The 21,390-nt window shown below is 28.7% G+C and overlaps 1 protein-coding gene across 2 annotated transcripts; it reads left to right on the forward strand.

Moving 5' to 3' along the window:
• Nucleotides 1–17: 17 nt before the first annotated feature.
• On the forward strand, nt 18–21,063 carry LOC123260023 (maternal protein exuperantia-like). 2 transcript variants are annotated; one of them, XM_044720945.1, is made up of 6 exons: nt 17,188–17,204; nt 17,425–17,470; nt 17,837–18,230; nt 19,073–19,354; nt 19,503–19,838; nt 20,116–21,063. In XM_044720945.1, exons 3-6 carry the CDS (start codon nt 17,919–17,921, stop codon nt 20,473–20,475), a joined length of 1,290 nt encoding a protein of 429 aa, XP_044576880.1. In that variant the 5' UTR covers nt 17,188–17,204; nt 17,425–17,470; nt 17,837–17,918; the 3' UTR covers nt 20,476–21,063. The 2 variants fall into 2 exon arrangements, with proteins under 2 accessions (XP_044576879.1, XP_044576880.1); XM_044720944.1 differs by lacking the exons at nt 17,188–17,204; nt 17,425–17,470 and adding an exon at nt 18–94.
• Nucleotides 21,064–21,390: the final 327 nt, after the last annotated feature.

Consider the following 21,390-nt stretch of genomic DNA (forward strand, 5'->3'; position numbering starts at 1 on the left):
TATCTCATTGAATTTATAATTTGATAAGTAAAATGTTTATTGCACAAACTCTGACACCCGATGGATTATGGGTAATGAAAATAAGTATTGAATTGTCGATAATGATGAGGAATATTCTTGGAATGAGATTTTTGGACGGGTTTATTTGCTCAATTGTCGAGATAGTTCGGTTCTTTAGTTTGTCACGTATCTATTGTCAGAGAGGCATATAATATGAGATATAGAATTTTACTACCAGAATTCGAGATTTATTTTTTATTTTTTTTTTTTTTTTTTATTAAGTGTAGAAATTCTGGTCATAATTTAATAAAAGTTGGTTTATTAGTAGATTATCGTAAAATAATCTCATTAAATTATTGAAGAGCTAATTTTAAAATTTTAACTTTTAAAACCTTCGCATTCAACATTGAGTTTTGTAAGAAAATACATTTTTTATCCTACTATTTCACAAAAGTACCGTTCAAATTTCAATAAAAATTGAGACAATGACGGAAAATAACAAAATCAATATTTTGCATAATTGAAAGTACTAATTAATAAAAAAATTATCTCTGTCTCTGTTTTGCCAACCCGACGTTGCATCGATAAATCTTCTACGTTAATCAAACGAGATTTTATATTTATTATTTTTTACACCTACTATTAATTATTATTATTTTTACACATTACTATTAACGCAATACAAAATAACGAGACGAATGTTATCTTAACCAATACTATATATCAACATTTAATACTTGAATTTACCTTTACATTCGTTCATAATGCTCAATCAATCGATTTTAACAAGAAATTTATATATTTTTATTTATGATTGCATATTCGATAAAAGCATTTGTTTATTAATTTCTAAATTTCAGCTGTTTGATTTGAAACAGAAAAATGATGTTTTTTTAATACTAGAAACGCGAAATGTTTTATCATTGCTATCATTTGATTTATTAGGAATAATAATGATATAAAATAATATAATGAGTAAAAAAATAAAAAAGGATTTTGTATTCTTTAAATATAAATAGGAATGAAACATATGTAGTCTAAACCAGGCAATTTTAATCTCGACTAAGAAAATTTTTTGCTCGTCGTTATATTGTTCCACATAATTAATTAAAAGTCTTGTTAAAGAATATTCCTTGTCGTGATGAAACTTTTCATCAGCTATGGAACATCGGGTGTCCCAGAAGTGACTTACGGGAGATGAGACGACTAAAAGAAGTAGCGTAAAAAATAACGACAAATAAACTAAATAATAAAAATAAAACAAGAACAAGAACAAGAACTCTACAGAGGAGAGTGAGAGTGAGAGTGAAGAAAAAAAAATATATATATACCTGAGCAGGATTAAAACAATATTGTTTGTAGGTAACGACGCTCGAGCTCTTTCACAATTGTTCGGCGCTCGTTCCACAGGATAAAACCTATGCCTTTTTAACTTTAGTTCTTACTTCGTATGGATTTTTTGCCCTTTTTTTCTCTTTTCCTTTTTCTATTCTATTTTCATCACTTGTCCCTATACCTATTGTCCGACTTGCGGGTCTCGAGTTCCCGATAATTCCCTCGTCGTTCAAAACGAGTCGCATCATTACCGAGATATTGAAAATTCAAAAGATGTCAATTTGTGATGTTTTTTTTTTTTTTATTTGTTTTCTTACTAATTTAGCATTTGACTTTTTTTTATTCTTATACATTTTATAATTCCCGAATGATTAAGGCTTAGAAATTGTTTCCCAAACCAGTATCTCGATATAAATCGCACTGTTAAATGTCAAAATATGTGTCATACTATCTTATAGGACGAGTTTAAGACAAAAATATAAAATTTAAATGTACTAATGAACACACTTGTTTACAGTAAAACAAAAAAATTTTAAATAACAATGATAAGTACATAAGACAAGTACGTAAGTGAATAAATGATAAGAATTTACATAAAATGAAAAATAAAAAAAAAAGTAAGTAAGTATAAGTAAATAAGACAAAAAAAATAAATAAATAATAGAGAAAAGTAACTCGGGAGTTTAAGAGATGAGACAACTAATCAATAAGGTACCCTGATTTATTTAAATATACAACAGTTACTTGGCTGTGTTCCCATTGTCATCTTATTTTTACGTCCATATTTTCAACCTTGTATATAATATTTTACTCTTGTAAATAAATTTATCCAGATAAAAAACTAAGTATATATATAAAACATATCGATTGTCTATTATTTTACCATTATCCTGTAGTCAATTAGATATTGAATAAAGTAAATAATTACGTTAAAGTTTAAGTGACTTGAAATTTTACTTAAATAATTCTGTGAAGCGGGAAAGAATGGGAGTTACGGTAATTATTACGTGAAGCGTTCCACATTCACGTAACAGGATATTGGTAGGAAAGGATTGAGAAAGGAATGTGAAGAGGATCATCTTAATGTGAGTTTATAGAATATGCGAGAAAAAATTATTAGATAGCTCGGACTGGGATTCGAACCCAGAACCTTCCGAAGACATGTCGGCTACTCTACCATTTGAGCTATCCGGTCTATACTAAATTTCCTTTCGCTTATTCTATATACATTAAGCCACACCGTCCATCTTACGGCAGGCATTTTTACAAATAAAAATAATGCTGTGAAGCGGGAAAGAATAGGAGTTACGGTAATTATTACGTGAAGCGTTCCACATTCACGTAATAGTTATTTATTTTTTTACGATTGACAAAACAGAAAAACGTCAGCTAACTTTTGATTTTTGGTAATTAACATTTCTTGAAAGTTATTTTTTAAATAAAATCAAGATCTTTAAATTCTTAAGATCTGATATGACAGAAAATTTAGTTCAAACCTGCTGAAATTATTCAACGAAATTAAAGATAATTAATATTTATCACTAAATTTTAATGTTAAAATTAAAAATTGATCATTTTTCTTTGAAAAAATATTTTTTTAAGAGCCAAAATTTACTTCAATATTGAAAAAATTATTTTTATTATTTGACTTTTTCTCTGAGCTGAAAAATGGCTTGAAGATTTTTTCTTTGCTCAATTAATAATAATGAAATTTTTTAATTAAGAGCGGTTGATAGTTGATTTTCAAACGAGTTTTGCTCATGAATAAGATAAAATTTTGAAAAAAACGCGTTGCTCTTCGATAGATAATTGAATTATCTATCGAAGAGCGAAGCGCTTTTTTAGAAAATTTTCATTTATTTATGCATAAAATGCGTTTTAACATTCCATTAGTTGTACAAGTATGACAAAGATACTTTCGTTTGTCCAATAGAGGGCGAGAAAGAGAAAAAATGTAAACCCTTCTTAAAATTAGTAAGCTACAAAATTTTTTTTTCTTCTATTTTCTACGACATACTATAATATTGTCTATTATTTCATTCTCTCCCCGTACTCGATTAGATACTTTAAAAAATAAAATAAAATAAATAGCGACGTTAAAGTTAAAAAATAAAAAATGATAAAATTTTTATTTACTGACGAGGATGAGTATGAGGTAATCAAACAATACGTGCTCAAATAGACACAATAAGAATAACGCTTATGAACAAATCGTTTAGCGATGGTAGATAGATTGATTTATAAATAAAAGACTGGTTAAATTGACAGTTTTATTGGTATCTCTATCGGCACGATTGAGATATTAATACACTAGAGGAAGGAAGAGAATAAGAAAGAAGAAAGTACATGATAAGATTTTAAAGACACGAGAATTTGCGAATTAGAACTGATGAGACCAACTGTAGACTGAAAATTGGAAAAACAAAATAGGATATTAAATAATCGTGTGAAAAAACACGCTCAAAACGCATCGAGGTCACGGATATATTGATTCGTCTATCTTTGCTGTATCTAACGTACATAGAATATTCACGCTTGCATACACTTGCACGAATGCACAAGTGTAGGTGTGTAGATGGATATTGTGGATAGACGCGTTTATATTCTGGAGTTTCATGAAAACCCATTTCTTCTATTGCTACTGAATTACAATGGCTTCCGCGACGGAACGAAGGAGTAGTCTTGAAGTTGAAAAGCATAAACAGTATGAGGCTACAAGCTAAGAGTTTTCAGCTAAGAAGAAGGATAAATATACATTTGTGAGCTAACTTTTGGTTATTCATTGGTGGGTTAGTAATTGAAGGAGGTTTATAGGTCGACTTTTAATTGGTTTTGATTTTTGACCAGAGAGTTCTGATAAAATACTGCCAATCACGATCGTATTTTTTTTGTTTGTTTATCGCCAATTATATTTGATAGATCTAAGCTAAAGCTATCACAAAGCAATCACAAAATCACATTCTCTTAAAAAAAAAAAAAAAAAAAAAAAAAAAAAAATATTACTTCATAACTTAGTTTCATAAAAATAAATGGTTGTACGACTGTTGCAGTTCACTAATAGTCGAATTTGGAAAAATTATTACTTGAAACTGAATAAAATAAATTTTTGTATAATAGTTATTGAACAAGCATAGGGTAAAAGACCCCATTAGTAGCGGGGACCCCAATACTGACACTTTCTTTGATTTTGGAACTTATTCAATTAACGAAATCATTAATTTCAATAATGAATATATTATTTCTAATCTTTAAGATCTTTAGATCAAAAAAATTTTTAATTTTTATTCCAAGTAGAACATTTTTTCATTTAAAGAAAAAGTGCCACTAATAGGGGTTAAAGGTGCCACTAATGGGACCTTTTACTTTAGTTTTCTTAAATTCAAACGTGTAATTTTTTTTTTAATTTCTTTAAGAAAGAGAGGGGCAAAATGGGTCACTCCGGAAATTTGATAATAAATTTTTTTTTCTCTTGAAAATTTTTAAAATATCCAAAAATATATTTTATCGTTACGTTGCGCTATTTGGGAAGAGAAAAATATTTTTTTTAGTGTTTAAAAAAATTAAATGAAATAAATGAAGTAATTCTTTGAATTTTAATTCAGCACTTTTATTACAGCACTTGTTTAGCGTGAAAAAATTCAATGGCCCACTTAATTTTCCAAAAAAGAGAAAAAAACAATGTTAACTATATTTCATTGGAAATTCAAAGCATTAACCCCCAATTTTGACACGCGGGTATTCTGGAGCAAATATTGGATAGAAATAACCACTAGTGCTAATATCGATCCTCGATAAATCTTGGTGAATATTCATCGTTAAGTGCAAGTAAAGAGAAAAAGAGAGAGGGAAAATGAGAGAAGCAAATGGAAAAGGATGAGGATCAGGATGCGGATGAGGATGAGTAAGTGTAGAGAGATAGTAATATAAAGTGTATGTACTAAACGCATAGAGCTATGCTATAGACGTTGGCCGAAAAGCAAACAAAACCACTTGCTTTCATCTACTTCCGCTAGACTCCTGAGCTTCGAGTATATAAACACGATAAATTTTGCGTCTTCCACTAAAGCAAACTCTCGGGCGGTCAATTATATATTTATTACACCAAATTATTTCTATTTAAATTTCAACTCTATTATTATAATTTTTATTATTAATTTATCCATTTATGTTTTCTTGACCGTAATTTATTATACACTGTAAAAAGAGCGGTGTTAAAAATGGACTTATTTTAACACCGCGCGGTGTTAAAATAAAATAACACCGGCGTAACTTTTCCGGTGTTAAATCGGTGTAAAACGGAGTATTACCAGTGTAAAAGAGGAGTAACCATTCTATTTAAAATATCAAGATTATAAAATTTATAAAACATAATAAAATTTATTTTTTAAATTAAAAAAATAAATAGAAAATATATTAAAGTAGTATTCATTACACTGGCCCACAAAAAAAAAGTGGTCTGTACTTTTAACCAGACCAATCTTTATGTATTTTGACGCGCTAAATCCGAATCTGAAGTCAGTATTGCCCGTACACCCTCAAAATTATGAGTAAAATGCAAAAAAAAAACCCAAAAAAAATTGCGAAAAACTGCAGTCACAGCGATGAATAAATTTTTGTGAACCCACTCTCTTAAATCGAAATAGTGACTTTGGACTATGAAATAGTGACTATTCACTATTTAGTAGTGAAAAGTATACCACTATTTGAATTAGTGATCTACTCTGCACTGCAAAAATAGTGAATAGTCACTATAGTCACTATTTCGATTTCAGAGAGCAGATCAAGTATGATTTTCATGTACGTCAATTCACTGAATCTAAATCTAAACGTTAAGTAGCCCTTTGATCCGTCGAAATTTGAAAAAATTGCAAAAAACCGAAAAAAAAGGCAAGATATCATGAAAAATCGAAATTATCGAGATGAAAAAATTTTTTGGATTTAGATTGAGTATGATTTTCATTTATTTTGTTCCACTAAATTTGAATCTGAAGTTTTCTTGTCCTATTGACCTTTTAAAATTAAAAAAAAATCTCAAAAAATAAAAAAAATCGAGAAAATTGCAGTTTTAAATATGAGAAAAAATCTATTAATCACGATTGTTAATGACTCAGGTGCATTTTAATGGATGAAATATGATCTTAGAATTGAAATATTCACAAAATTTTAAAATCTATAAAAAATTAAGTATAAGTAGAATGAAGAGAACGATGACTGCAGTTTTGCGCAATTTTTTGCCTTTTTTGGGGGTTTTTTACATTTTACTCATAATTTTGAGGGTGTGCGGGCACAACTGACTTCAGATTCGGATTCAGCACGTCAAAATATATAAAGATAGGTAGGTCCGGTCAAAAGTACAGACCACTTTTTTTTTGTGGGCCGGTGTAATTTTTATGATTTTTTACTGAAATAAACAAAATTGTGCCTATAAAAGTTAAGAAAAAAATGTATGAGATAAAAAAATATAAAAAGTCTATAAGTATCATCCAGAACAAATTTTGATTTCGGTTTGTAGTTATTTAAATTGTTACCCATGTAATGCAGACTTTTTTTAAAAATTATACAATTTTACACCTACCATTTCAATAATTAATAGTTTTATGAATTAATAAATATACTGCCCAATAGTAGTAATTTAGCGAGTAAAAGTATTCACAGAGTAAAATATCTTCAACATCAAAAAATATTTTAACACCGCTTTAACACCAGAAAAAAATATTTACACCGGCAGCGGTGTTATTTTAACACCGCTTTCGATGTTGGAATATAACACCGCAAATTTTAACACCTACACCGCTTTGGACTTACCCCGGTTTTTTTTACAGTGTATTAGTTAATTTCACGCTAAATCGCTCTGTCTAGTATTATTTCTTTTTATTAGATCTACGCAATCTCATTTATACTTGAAAACTAGTAAGCTGAAAATTGTAATCTTCTGTGCATTTTTTCTCGAAATGTTTCCGTCAATTAACATGTTTTTCTTAAATAAAAATATAAAAAATAAAAGAGTAAACCTAAAATCCAATGACAGACAAGCTCCTAAGGAGATAAAAACAATGATTTTTATTTTAGAAATTTCTCCTAAAGAGACGACTCGCTAATCATGCGCCCTCCGTCGGAGGTTTTCAACACTACCTTTAATTGAAAAATTATGTATTGGGAAATATGATCATATCAGATTATATATTAGGCATATCAAGTCATATCCAGCCAGATATGTCTTGATATAGACAATTTTTATAACCGGACCTATCAAAACTATATCAGCCATTTATGGAAATATAAATATATCAAGCCATATCAGAAAATTTTTTCATAAGTTATTATTATTATTATTTCTTTTTTTTCAGCGATTATTAATCAAGAGGCATTTAAGCAAACAAATAACTGAACCATAAGGAGAGTTAATAAAAACAAGGCATTAAAACAAAGTACTAATAATAAAAAGCTGAAAAAACCTCCAATTGGCAGCTTAAACTTGTCGAATATTTCAAATAGCTGGGGTGAAAAAATGTTAACCGTAAAACACCGGGATGCAATATCTTTCTTTTTTTCCTTTGTCCGTGGCGTAACTCTGGAGCTTCCTATTCGCATTCACATTCGGTAACCGAGTACGAGTACGAGTACGAGTAGAGGCACCAGCTAACACAAGAGTAAGGAAAAATGTAATACAAATAAATAAAAAATTTAACACAGAGAAATATAGAGAAGAGGAACGGGAAAAGTGGAGGAGGTGAGCGCGGATAAAAATGTGAATGGGAAAATAAAAGGAAGGCCCGAATGCAACCGGCCTGATATCGAAGCCATTGCCGTCCGACAATGAGTAACGGGGCTTCCATAAGTATCGAAAAAACATCGATGCCGATGAGGGAGATGAAGGGACCGGGAAGAGGCTATCTCGTCCCACGGCCCGTAATAATGCCAGCAGTTTCTCTTTCTCTTTGTACGTCCCCATATCCTTTTTATTTGTAAGCGTATACATACTTTTATTTATTTATTTATTTGCTAGTCTCGTTTTATTTTATTCTTTTGCGCAACTTTTCCTATTTTCTTTTTTTTTTTTCATTTTATTTTCTGCCTAGACTGGGACGAGGGGACCGGGGGAGCGAATGAGACGTAGATTTCAAATAACAAAATACGCCGAGTAGAGGGGCGGGGAAGGGAATCAACAAACCCCCAACCACTGGACCTTTTACATTATTCGCTATCACAGACACGAAAGCCAATAAATAGAACTACTTTTGATTCTTCAGTAACCTGAGGCTGTTTGAAACAGAACTCAACTCTTCGCGCAACCGGGTGAGTACACTGCACAACCCTATCCATCTGCAACGTGTATATATCTGTAAAGACCACCAATAGAAAGACCTTTCGGCTTGTAGGTCTATACATAGATTGCCCAGATGGAGTACAGACTACAGAGAAAAAGAATGAGGTGGTGTTGCAGTTTCTGGTACGTCAATTGGGAAAAAGGCACCTTCTCAACCGTGAACTGAATCGATAATGTAACCAGTCAATTCTCTTGCTCCTCTCGCTCATGTATTTTATACTTTTGTGATAACTATTGATAGGAAATGAAGACAATCTGCTGGTTCCTTTTATTTCGGCTTTTTAGATTTATATTTAAATGCGGTATAACGATAAATTATTTATTTATTGCTACTATAGCATACAGTGTACAGAGTTTTATTGTTCTGGACATAGAAATGGGAAGAAAGTTTCGACTGAATACTGAAGACAGAGATGGAGATGACCCGATCATTTTGATAGATTCGATTTCCTGGACGCGAACGCAGAAAGAGGAAATTGATTCAAGTGACGAGGGGCTCGGGCTCACGTCCTGTCATCCGGTGTTATTTTATATTAAATCAAATGATAAAAAGGAGGAGCTCAGACCGTAAGAAAGAACCAGGCAGTTTTCGGCCCCTTATATTATTTAGTCATGGATATATACATATATTAGTCTGGATAAAAGACCAGTTAAATAACTTTAATTTCCGTTGTACTGGAGATCAAGGAAATGTTTCGCAGTAGGGAAGTTGTTTATAAATAACACACGAGATTTAGCGAATTTTAGAGGGTATTAAGATAGCTTTGGGATGAAACACGGAAAATCAATCAGGGTTATCAAAATTGAAAGATTTTTTTTTAATCAATGGAGCTTATGTTAGATTAAAAAGAGTAGACGTTTTAAAATTTTTTTTTTTTCATTTAAAACTCACTGATATTTAGATTTATTTGTAAATTTCATCAGAGGGGCATACTATAGAGTGAAATTTTTATGAATCACTGTGATTTGGGTCCACTAGGTAGAAGTTTTGATGAGTTATAGTTGAAAGTAATTAATGATGAGTTATAATTGAAAGTAATTAATGATGAGTTATAATTGAAAGTATATAAAAAATATAAATTGAACAATTAATATGACCACATTTAGTAACTCATATTTTATAAAGTGGTAAAACAGAAAATATGCTTTTATACATGGAAATAATTAACATAAATTTCTCTCTAATTAATTTAATTTAGTTGTAAAATATTTGAAAAAGATGTGCGCCGTACTTTTTAAAAATTTTTTTTATTAACAATATATTTCAGAGATAATTACTCAAACGTTGCAAATTAATCAAAACTTTTTGTTTGTAAAATTAATTTTGTTTATATTTAATAAAAAATCATATTTTAAAAATTCATATTCGTGATACTCAATTATTCTTAATTACAACCGAAAAAATGTAACATAAGGGTAAAATATTTTATGATTAATATATTGTGAATTAAATGGTTTCTTTTTTTTTTTTTTATTAAAATTCTTTCCATTAATTTTTAATGACTTTTTAATTTTATAAATCGTTTAAGTAATTTAATGTTGAAATTGAACTACTTTTAATTAAAAAACTTGAAGCAAATTTACTAAATGAAAAAAGTTTTAAAGTATGCATTGTGTATAGTAATAAAAAATTGAATGTGAACATTGTTGGATACATAGAGAGTACATCTACTTGCTTTTAACGATTTTTTAATAACAATAAGATTTTTTTATATTTCAGAGGCAGTTAAAGTAAGAGGCAAAACGAGTGGCGATAATAACCTGGATAAGTCGATAATCGGTAGGATAGTTACGAGCATTGGTAGCAATACACAGCTAGGTATAATTAGCAGTATCGTAATTATACAGGAGTACGGCTGTGAGAATTTTCCGTGCATATAGATATCTGCGTACATATCGAAGTTACTTTGTACCAATTTTATTTAATTAATGCACCAGACGAGAAAATGTTTATTATGTATGTTATTTATAAATTTAAAAGCTTCTTGTACAAATACAAATACTCGTGCAAAGAGAATATAATATTAACATTTTCCATCCAGTGAGTTTCGAAAAAAAGGAAAAAAAAATTTCTTCCCTCTTAGCTTGCACTTTACATTTGTACTGCAACTAAATAATAAAAATAATAATAATAGTAATGATGATGATAATAATATTTTGTGGCATGAAATTTCTGACAGCGATCTAATTTACAAAAAAGCATTCCTTGCATGTTAAAACTCCCACTAGAGTAATAACAACTATACCCGAGAGTTATTTTTCGCGATAAAATACCGCAGATACTCGCCGCTTTATTATTTAAAATACAATAAATTTTTCATAATAAAAGCTCTATCTTTAATAATTAATACTGGGAATTATTTTTACATCCAGATATTAAAAAATTTCGTTTTTACAAAAATGTATTCAGGTTTCAATTTTTAAATATTTGATCCACTATTTCGGCGAAATTGTTCATTGAAAGTTGAATATTATTTTCAATTTAAACAATTCTCTGATATTGTAGCTGTTAATTAAATAACAATTGGGTTTAATTAAAGAATGTTATTACTGATTTTAAAATGTATATAAATTGTTAGCGTCAATATGTATATAAATTTTTGCATTTGATATTGATAATTGAGTAATTTTATTCACTAAATTCAATTTTTTCATGATTATAATTTCTAAAATTTCATTTTGCAGTACATTATAATCATAAGAGGAGATAAGAGTGTACTAGCGCCACCAAAAAATTATAATAGTAATAATTACCGGCTGTGATAATAAAAATAAAGGTAATTATTGATAAAATCTGAGTTGATATTATTATCAGTTAACGAATCTTAATGCCATGCAAAACAACTAAACTCTTAATTGATCTAATTAATTCCATCAGAGTGGAGCTCATATTTCCCTCATAACCACGGTAATATAAATCAGCCGGGCAGTTACGGTAACTCAGTAGTGAGTACTCTTGCTCATTACAATCCACCGACAACTGGAACTGCACTAATATAACTGGTGATTCGTAATAACAATCATGCCCCAACGAATCACATTCGTCACGCACAGTCACACGTGACACTCTTGTGTCACCTAGATTGATCGTTCATTAATGCTCGTACCGAGATGGGATAGGATTTTGTAACTGGAGCTTACTGCTCAAATCCAAATCGAATATAATTCAATATTTTATTTCCATTCATCCATGTTTTCTAAACAAAACTATAATTAAACTATTATATTCATTTGTCAGCTCCAGCGCTACCATCTACAATGATCTATGTCCTATTTCAGAAAATTAAATTAGAAAATAAAAATAAAACGTCGAGCACAAACAATTTATATTTTCATTAGCTGTTTCTTTTTTTTTTTTTTTTTTTTTTTTCAAGATTTAACAATTTTTTTACTGAGAAATAGCACATTTGATGACATTAATTTAATAAATAGTATTTTAATTAGGTATGTCTAAAAAAAACGTCTCTTTATTTTCACTATACTAAAAAAAAAAAATTAGTTGATTGAAGAGTTACTCTTGAATAAAAAAAAAATTGTTTTGAAAAGTTTAATTAGCTTGAATTAAGTAAAAAAATTCTTGAACTAAAGGCTCAAGTAAATTTTACTTGATTCAAAAGTTTTTCTCTTGAATCAAGTTGGTTTTATTTTTAATATATAAATAAAGATTATTTATGTACTATGTACTTAGTTTATTTTTGCAACAGCTTATTCAAAAATTGAAACACTACGTTATAAAAACTCACGAAAATGCTTACTTAGTTTTATCTTAATATTTAAAATAAAATTTTTAAATCATTAATTATTTAAATCTTATTTCACATTAAATAAAATTTCATTAGATAAAAAAATGATTCAAATAAATAATTGAATTTTATTTTTCATTTTCAATAAATTATAATCAAAACGATCGAATTAATAATTTAATATAATGTTTATTTTATATAAATTTTATGTAAAAAACTTTAGTAATTTTTTCAGTTAAGCATTAAAAAAAAAGTACGGACAAACATTTATCAATATAGATTTAAATCTATATTTATTTGTTGTCTCCACATGAAACGGAAAATGATTAATAAATTCTCCGGGGATAATATCGAGGTGTATATAAGCGTTCTGAGAATTGTGATCAGTCCATCAATGTTCAAATCCATTAACCAGTTAGGTATTATATCTCACAATGGCTTAGAACCGGTAATAAATATTGATTGTACGTTGCCTGCCTAGTTGGATCCTATCCTATATAGATATATATCTACATAGACATATACATATAAACATGTATAGATTGCCCGGTGAGTAGGATGGTTCGGCCACGAACACATCCTGGAGAGACCAGGGGTGAGCTTGTAAGTAAAGAGTGAACCAGACAAAGAGAGCGAATGCGTTTACGAGAAAAAGCGAGATTAGGGTCGAGAAATTTTGGTCCCGGGTGACCGACGAGGCTCAGGCTCATCGGCTACCCCCTTAAGTAAGACAAACGATCCACTCCCGATGCCCCGGTTCCGCTTGCGCCAGTTTCCGCCTTCTATTCGCGATGACCTCTCGACTACCCTCCGAATACATCATCATGTCCTTTCTCCTTCTTTTTCTTTTTTACGCCCTGTTTTTACCTTCCTACAATATTTCGTATGAATAAATAAATTTACAATCCTCTAATGGAGTTTGATTGATGAATTTCTAACCTACTCGAGGTTATCTGTTAGACTCTATTATAAAGTCGCAGTATAATTAATATTTATAGTATCTCTTTGGCTGAGGGAATATTGACTGTTATCATGTAGGGAGTATAGAGTAAGAAGATTATGGTAATTAAAGGGGAGCACTGTTTGTGTTGTTGTTGATCAATTCTAGGCTTCCGAGTGTTTGAGTAAACAGGTAAGTAATGTATAAGGAGCTAATGAGTTAAGAAGCTTTGAAGGTTTATCAATAATTATACACGGAAGAAATACATAAATAAAAATTACAGAAATAATTGTGTAAAAATTTTAAGTCCATTTTATATTATATTTATAAAAAAGACTGTTAAATATCAATATATAAAATTATGTAAGAATTTTACCTATACATAATTTTATACAATACATTTTTCCAATATAAAATTTTCAAATTTTCTGTAATATGCTAAATTTACATTTTTTTTTTGTTTTTTATTCCACATTTTTTCCACATGCTGAATTTAGATTTTCTGGTTGACAGTTATTATAATGTAAATATTATAATTCTAAAAATGTAAATTTAACAAATTTTTTAGTAATTTTAACAGGACTCTTTTGTATACAATTCAGAATATCACTAATAGAAAATGAGCTTAAAGATTAAAAAAAAAAAAAAATTTTTAGAAATTTACAGTTCGTTGAATTTTTTTCACTGAAACTAGGTCATATTTGTTAATTATTAAATTACTCCAAACAGTGAATAAAAAATTGTCAACAAAAATAATAATTTATTTATATCTTTGTTGTTAGCCGTGTCTCTTCTCATCTATTTTCTTATTATTTATTTAAAAAGGCACATCTATGATGCACATAGTACCTGTTTAGCTGATCAATGAATATGCAAGTAAATCATTAATTTCCCTTGGGTTACATCGGTGACAATGACAATCATCCATTGCACGGGGGAGCGCAAATCCGTGGAACTTGTGTCGGAAACTGTCGCTTCCACGTGTCGTCAAGTTAAAATCTAGAGACTTCTATACATTTAGAATGTATCCAGCAAAAGGATGGCTGTATTAGTTGTATATCATATGTGTATGTAAATACATATTGTACAAATAGTAAGCCTCCAATCGGAAATGTTCCCGGTAACTAATGAGATGTCATGCATGACATTTTCATTGCTGTTTTCCTTAAAGCAAAATCTTTCAACATATGTATATAAACATGAATCAAAACATATATCATTACGTGTTGATATTTAATGAATGAAACATCCAATCGCGTATGTAATCATTTCTACGTCACTAAACCTACTTACTATTATTAAATCATTGAATTTTTTAAATAAAATGAATAAATGACGTGGTTATGGAGCAAGTAGAATTTAAATTAAATTTAGGAACTTAAATAACCAAAATAAAAGTAATAAATTTATAAATAAAGATCTTAATTAAAAACAGTAATCGTAATGATAGAGGAGGTAATGTAAACCCGAATTATTTTAGCGGTTTTAACGTGTGTGTCACACACGTTTGGATGGTAAATGGTGGATGATAATTACCATCATTAATACCCGGGATATGCCCGTTTTACGTTACAAATAATCTATAGAGAGAGCTTATGTTATATAGGTATTTATACCTCCGTGCATAAATGGCATTTATACTCTATGCTCTTCTTCGATGTATGGTGCGGAGCTTGGTATATAATTCTGTACTATATATACGATATGAGACTACACGGTTAATATGTATCTACATTTACATTGACATCCACATTCACGGGATTCGTATAAATGGCAATACTGTGCAGACAATTGAAGAGAGAAAATCCAAACATGCCACCCCATGTCGAGAGTTATCCCGTTATCTGTACAAATAACCCCCTTCGTTCATTTGAACTTTGATTCTCGCCCCGGATTAATTCCTATACACTCAATACTACTGGGAAAATATTACAAATATTTTTTTATAGACTTTTGTTTGTACACAATTCAGTATTGTTTGGTGTAGGTATGTTGCGTATTGAAAAATGATATTTCAGAGCGATACATGAAACCGAAAATAATTAATAACAAATAAAATCATACAAACTTCCCAATTTAACGGGGAAAAAATCGTGGATAATTGCATTTGTTGAATATTACTTAGTGTAAAATAAAATCTCTGATGACCTTTCGTTTAAAATAATTCTTTGTACAGAAAATTCGGTTGACTTTAAAACAAGTAGTTAATAAAACGTCAGTATATTATTAACGCTGTTCATTCAAATTTAATTACAAATCTGTCAATTATTAATAATTTTACGTTAATTTCGCTTATAATCTATCTTTTATACAAACTTGTTCTAATAATTCTCTAAAGTTTTTAATGCGTTACTTTAATTATAACTAAATTTAATTGTAGAGTTGAGAGAAGTTACTAACAGCTTATATCAAGGATTATTATTGGTATGGAATTTTAAATACATTTCGTACAAATTAATTTTTAGCACTACAAAAAAATAACAACGTAAATAACTATTTTCAGAACAACTGTCGACTGAAAATATTTTTAATAATTAAGTGTGAAAATTAAAAATCGTGATTCTGAGTAAAATAATTAATTTGTAGATAAAAAATATTTCAAATATAATTATTTTTTGGTAAGAAATATAATTGATTAATATAAAAAAGTTTTTTATCAATTTAATCATATCTATCATTGCTTAACTAGAATTTTAAATTAAAGTTAAATTTAAATCAATTTACGATCGCGAATGTTCAAAAGAATTTTTTTTGTTTTTTTTTTTTTAATTTGTTTTCCTTTTTCTTTGTATTAGTTGAATTAATTTCAAAGGAATTCATTTGATTTCATAAAGTTTAATTAATAACTTTATTAGCAGCGATATAGTGAAAAATTTGTTCTGAAAATAGAAATGTTATCTACGTTATCATTCGTTCTGTCGGCGGTAAACAAATAAAACATTAAGACACATATATCGTACACATATATTGATTAAAACTCTCACCGTCAGAAAATAATTAAATTTTTAGCATACAATTTTTTAATTACAATTTCCACTTTCAGTATCGACTATTTACTTTTATCTCTAATAATTCCAAAAAATTCGAGATGAACTAAAAATATTAATAATCATCCACTCGCTCTATTCTATAACAACAAAACTAACATGACCTATCATACAAATGAAATTTTAATAACGATTATGATACTGAAATATATTAACACCGAGAATTTCCTTTCTATGAATAAATAAATAAATATATCCATAGATAAAAAATATATCTATAAAAACATTTCAAATAGTTAATAATAAAAATTATTTAATATTTAAATAAAAAATCACAAAAAAAATTAATTAAAAATTTAAACTTTTCCCGCGCAAAAATAACAAATCGCGGGAACCTTCAAACAAAGCGATCTTCCAATAAACTATCAATATTGATTGACCAATCAACGACTCTTGTCACAAAGAAGCGTTGCGCGTGCGTAAGAAAAGTAATGCTGCGTCTTGGCTCTTGATTTTTGTTTCGCGTTTATATACGATTCACATATTTACGTGACACGTGCGGTCACATTAGCGATTCTTTTTTTTCTTGGATAAAAATCCGTTGCATTACATATTATCACAATGTCTTCTTAGAACGAGTTGAGACTTTTTCTTCGCTATCGCCATAACAATAATAATTGTTATTATTTCAACGTTACTATTAAGTATTAGTAATCCGCAGTGCAATTAAAACGAAAAAACCATTTCGCTTTTGTTTTTTTATTATCTAGTTGATCTAGAATATTCTGGTCAAACAGAAGCGATTTTGTAAATTAAAGCACGTGTACGAGCTTCATTTATTTGAGCTGCATTGAAATATTTATTTTTCTTTGGTAAGTATAATTAAATTCATTTAATGGGTGCGGTTTTTTACATTTAAAAAAAATTTATTACGTCGGATTTTTTTTCCTCTGATTAAAATATTTTTTTAGCTTTAATTAAATTCGTAATCAAAAAAAAAAATTTTTTTTCTTGTTAATAAAAATATAAAGGTAAAGTCAATATTCAACTTTTTTTTTGTTGAATTTCTCTAACGTTTTTTTTTTTCTGTAGATCACTGGTGCTGTATTTATTTGTACGAGATTCTAAGTATTGAGGTGAGAAAAAAAAAAGATTTTTAGCATTCTATAGATAAAAACCTTTTGTAAACACATATACATATATATATAAATGTATGTACAGGAATAATAATAAAATAAGTTTTCAATGTCATTTATCTGAACTCAACACAATAGCACACAAAAGTTAAGCTGCAAATATAAGACTAATAAATTCTATCGTATGATAAATATTTTAGTAATAAAATATATATTATATATATGTATGTGTAAATACTCGTATATTAGTAATTAGTAAATTACTAAATATGAATTTATTATACTCAATATTATTTAATATTAATTTATTGCTATTGGAATTTATATTTATGTATATATTGTTTATTTACTATTATTTTTTTGTATAGTTACGTGTTTGGATACTCGGTATACGATATACGAGCTGGTATTTGTATAGTATCAGAGTCGAAAGTTTATTTGCGAAGAAAGATGGTGGTTTCATCATCAACAGTATCATCAACAACCGAAAACGAGACTTCGGCGCCGCGCAAACCGGCGCTTTCGCACGAGGGTAGAGGAATTTCGCCGGGAAACTACCGGCTTGTTGGATGGGATTTGGACACGACTGGAAAAAAATTAATTGATGAGATTTGTCAGTTTGCTGGGTACACTACCAGCTCTTCATTCACTCAGTATGTAATGCCTTACAAGAACATTTCACCACCGGCACGTAAAAGACACAATTTAAAAATTGTTAATGTTGGCAAATACCGAATTTTAAAGAATCTTAACACACACAAGGTAAAAAATATGATAATTTGTAAATAATTGATTAATAATATAATCTTTTAATAACTAGTTAATAATCAAAAAATTATTTTTATGATAATGAAATATTAGTATTTAATATAAAATTAAATTCATAGAGAAAAAATGATATTTGATATCTAATATTTGCTTTGAGAAATAATTCTCCAAGTAACTTTGGAAAACTAAATAAGGTAATTTAATAAGAAAATTAAATCAGTAAATTTACTGAGCCGATTAATATTATCTGATGAAGTTTATACTTTTAATTAAAGCTCATTTGTTTGTAGTAATAAAAAAAACTAATGAATAATTACTTCTATTTATTTTTACTACAACAAAATTTCAATTTTACTGTGAATAAATATAAGAGGCCGTAATATTAAATGAATATTTGCTGAGTTAGTCATCAAAAGAATTAAAAATAATAGATAAAGTACTAGAGAAATTTTAAGCAGCTAGAAATTCACTGAATAATTTATAAATAATAATAATTAAATATTCACGTGCTCGGCTTGAATATTATTAATTTGAATAAATTATTTCGTGGCGAAATTTTATTTTTTAACTAATTTAATCTATCAAATTATTTGATTAGAACGTATTTTTTTTTTTTGTATTTAACATATGAAATATAGATAAACAAATAAAAAACAATCGTAAATATGTCGCTCAAATATTCTAAAGTCATTCAAATCTCTAAATCAATAAAGCTATTTTTACCTATTTAATTAAACAAAGTCAAATGAAATAATATTTTCTGTATGTGCAAAAATATTGTTAATAATTAAAAATAAGTAATAAATTTGAATAATAATTTGACCTTAATTTTCCAGGCACTGAAAACAAAAAGTGAAATTTCAGCATTGACAGATTTTTTGGAATGGTTAGAAAAAATCCAAGGAGACGCTAAAGATGGTGTTATTCTAGTCCACCACGAGCCACGTAAATTTATTCCCTCACTTGTTTTGTCTTCATTGATAAAGTTCAAGCTGCTTGAACGATTCAAGAAGACTGTCAAAGGATTTCTCAACGGGTATGACGTTGCCAGTTGTAAATGTGCCAGTACATTGCAGTCTTTTTCGCTGAGAACCTTGTCTCAAAAGCTGCTGAATCAGGTATTTAATATTTAATAATTCATTTTGTAAAAATACTAAAATCATTTTGTTTTCCTATTCTGTTTTTCTAAAGTTTTTGACTTATCTTTTATAAATAATATCTCTTTCTTGTATAAAGATTCTCATTTATTTATGTATTTGCCAACAGGAAGACAACCAACTGGATAATGCAGCAAATCGTGCTCGACTTTCATTACAAATAATTCAGCATTTAAGTAACGGGGAAGAAAACACGCCGACTAGCGATGGCAAAGGAGACAGTGATGCTGCTTCAAAAGCAACCGTTGAATTTATACGTGAATTCGTGACATCAGTTGAGACTGAGGAAAACGAGTATGAAGTACTAAAGCAAGTATTGGAGCGTCAATTCACTTTGAAGCCGATTTTCAAACCTCTAATGACAGCAAGTCGTCGTGAACGGCAACACGTGACTCCACTTCGTCGATTACTTGCTGAAGCCGAGATTGATTATGAACAATTAAAGGTTCGTCTAATTTTAAAATATTTACTAACCTCGAGTTTTTAAAACATGAATAAAAGTAACAATTATTCTTTTAATATATATTTTTACATTCATTTTAAAGTTTGAATTAAATATTTGTGATAAAACTTTTTACTATGAAAGCTTACAATGAATTAATAAAAAAAAAACACATTAAAATTTTTTTTTACTTTTTAAATGTTAGCTTCAGTCGAAAGTACTCATACTTTTCTTGATAATTAATTACTTAAAATTATTGAAATAAATTATTACATTGCAGAAAGTATGGGAAAGTGATAAAATGAACTCAGTGGAGGAACTGATCAAAAAGAAACTCGCAAAAGCAACAGACAAAGAAAAATTGGACCTTTTGGTGATCCTGGAGGGTCACTTTGATCCAGAAAAAGAGCCAAAAATCAAAGTTGAAGTACCGGAGGTTAAAAAGAAGAGAAATTCGTCGAAAAAGCCACGTAACAAGGATAACGAAAATGAAAACGAAAAGGACAAGGATATTAATAAGAGTGTCTCGGAGACAGAGAGTCCAGACACAACGACGATGCTCACCCCGGAAAAAATAAAGACTGAGTCCTCATCCGATGCTACCGAAAATGAAGAAGCTACTTCTCCAAAGAAAAACTAATTAATACAAGTTTCGCTAATTACTTGTATTAATATAGATGTGCCTTACTAGCAGTTAAGAGATAGTACTATCATTTATTTTTACATCAGCTCGCGAAATACTCCGAGATAAGTTTAAAAGAACAGAATAATGCTCATGATAAATATTAATTTAGTTGATACTCAAGCAACGAGTTATTTAGTTTTCGCACAAAGACTTTATCTATTATTTAAAAAGTTATTTTTTGCTTAACATTATTCAAAGTTTATTTTTTTTTTGTTACCACTTCGTACTAATTATGATAAATAATTAAAAACCAATTAACTTATTGGTTAATTGTAAGTTTAGTGATCAAAAAAGTATTGATACGTATTAAAAAGTACTTAATTTGTTTTTCACGCATTTATTTAATGATTAAATAAATAAGAATACGGGTATGACGATTCAAATTAAATAGATAATGATAAGGATTGTAATGGGAAGAGATATTATTTTGATTAATAGGTGTTATTATTAAATACTAATACCTGGCGATGATAAATATCTAGCTATGTGTTGGATCTCATTGTATTAACGAATTTATTAATATAATAAATCATTGATTGAAAAGCAGTTGCATTAATTATCCAGCTTATTGTCAGTATATTTCATTCAGTAATTACCCTTAACCAAGTGGTTTAATCGTAATAATAGTTTAGTCTTAGGATTAAATTATGGATTCGTAGTTATCGAGAGGAATTACCCTGAAGGAGATATATAGATATATCTAATGTATATATATATATATATATATCTAATGTATATATATATATATATCTAATGTATATATATATATATATATATATATATATATATATATATATAATGTATAATATCCATCGAGTGACCAATGGATACTTGGAATTGTGCATCGAGTCCGGTATAATGCACAAGTAG

This window comes from Cotesia glomerata, linkage group LG2, assembly GCF_020080835.1.
Source record: "Cotesia glomerata isolate CgM1 linkage group LG2, MPM_Cglom_v2.3, whole genome shotgun sequence".
Taxonomy (NCBI): Eukaryota; Metazoa; Arthropoda; class Insecta; order Hymenoptera; family Braconidae; genus Cotesia; species Cotesia glomerata.

Excerpts from the sequence above, each read along its gene's own strand:
- LOC123260023 (XM_044720944.1), top strand. The coding sequence starts at position 33 with ATGTTTATTGCACAAACTCTGACACCCGATGGATTATGGGTAATGAAA. Across the intron at positions 18,231-19,072 it reads AGAATCTTAACACACACAAG|GCACTGAAAACAAAAAGTGA; the intron begins GTAAAAAATATG and ends TTAATTTTCCAG. Across the intron at positions 19,839-20,115 it reads TTGATTATGAACAATTAAAG|AAAGTATGGGAAAGTGATAA; the intron begins GTTCGTCTAATT and ends ATTACATTGCAG.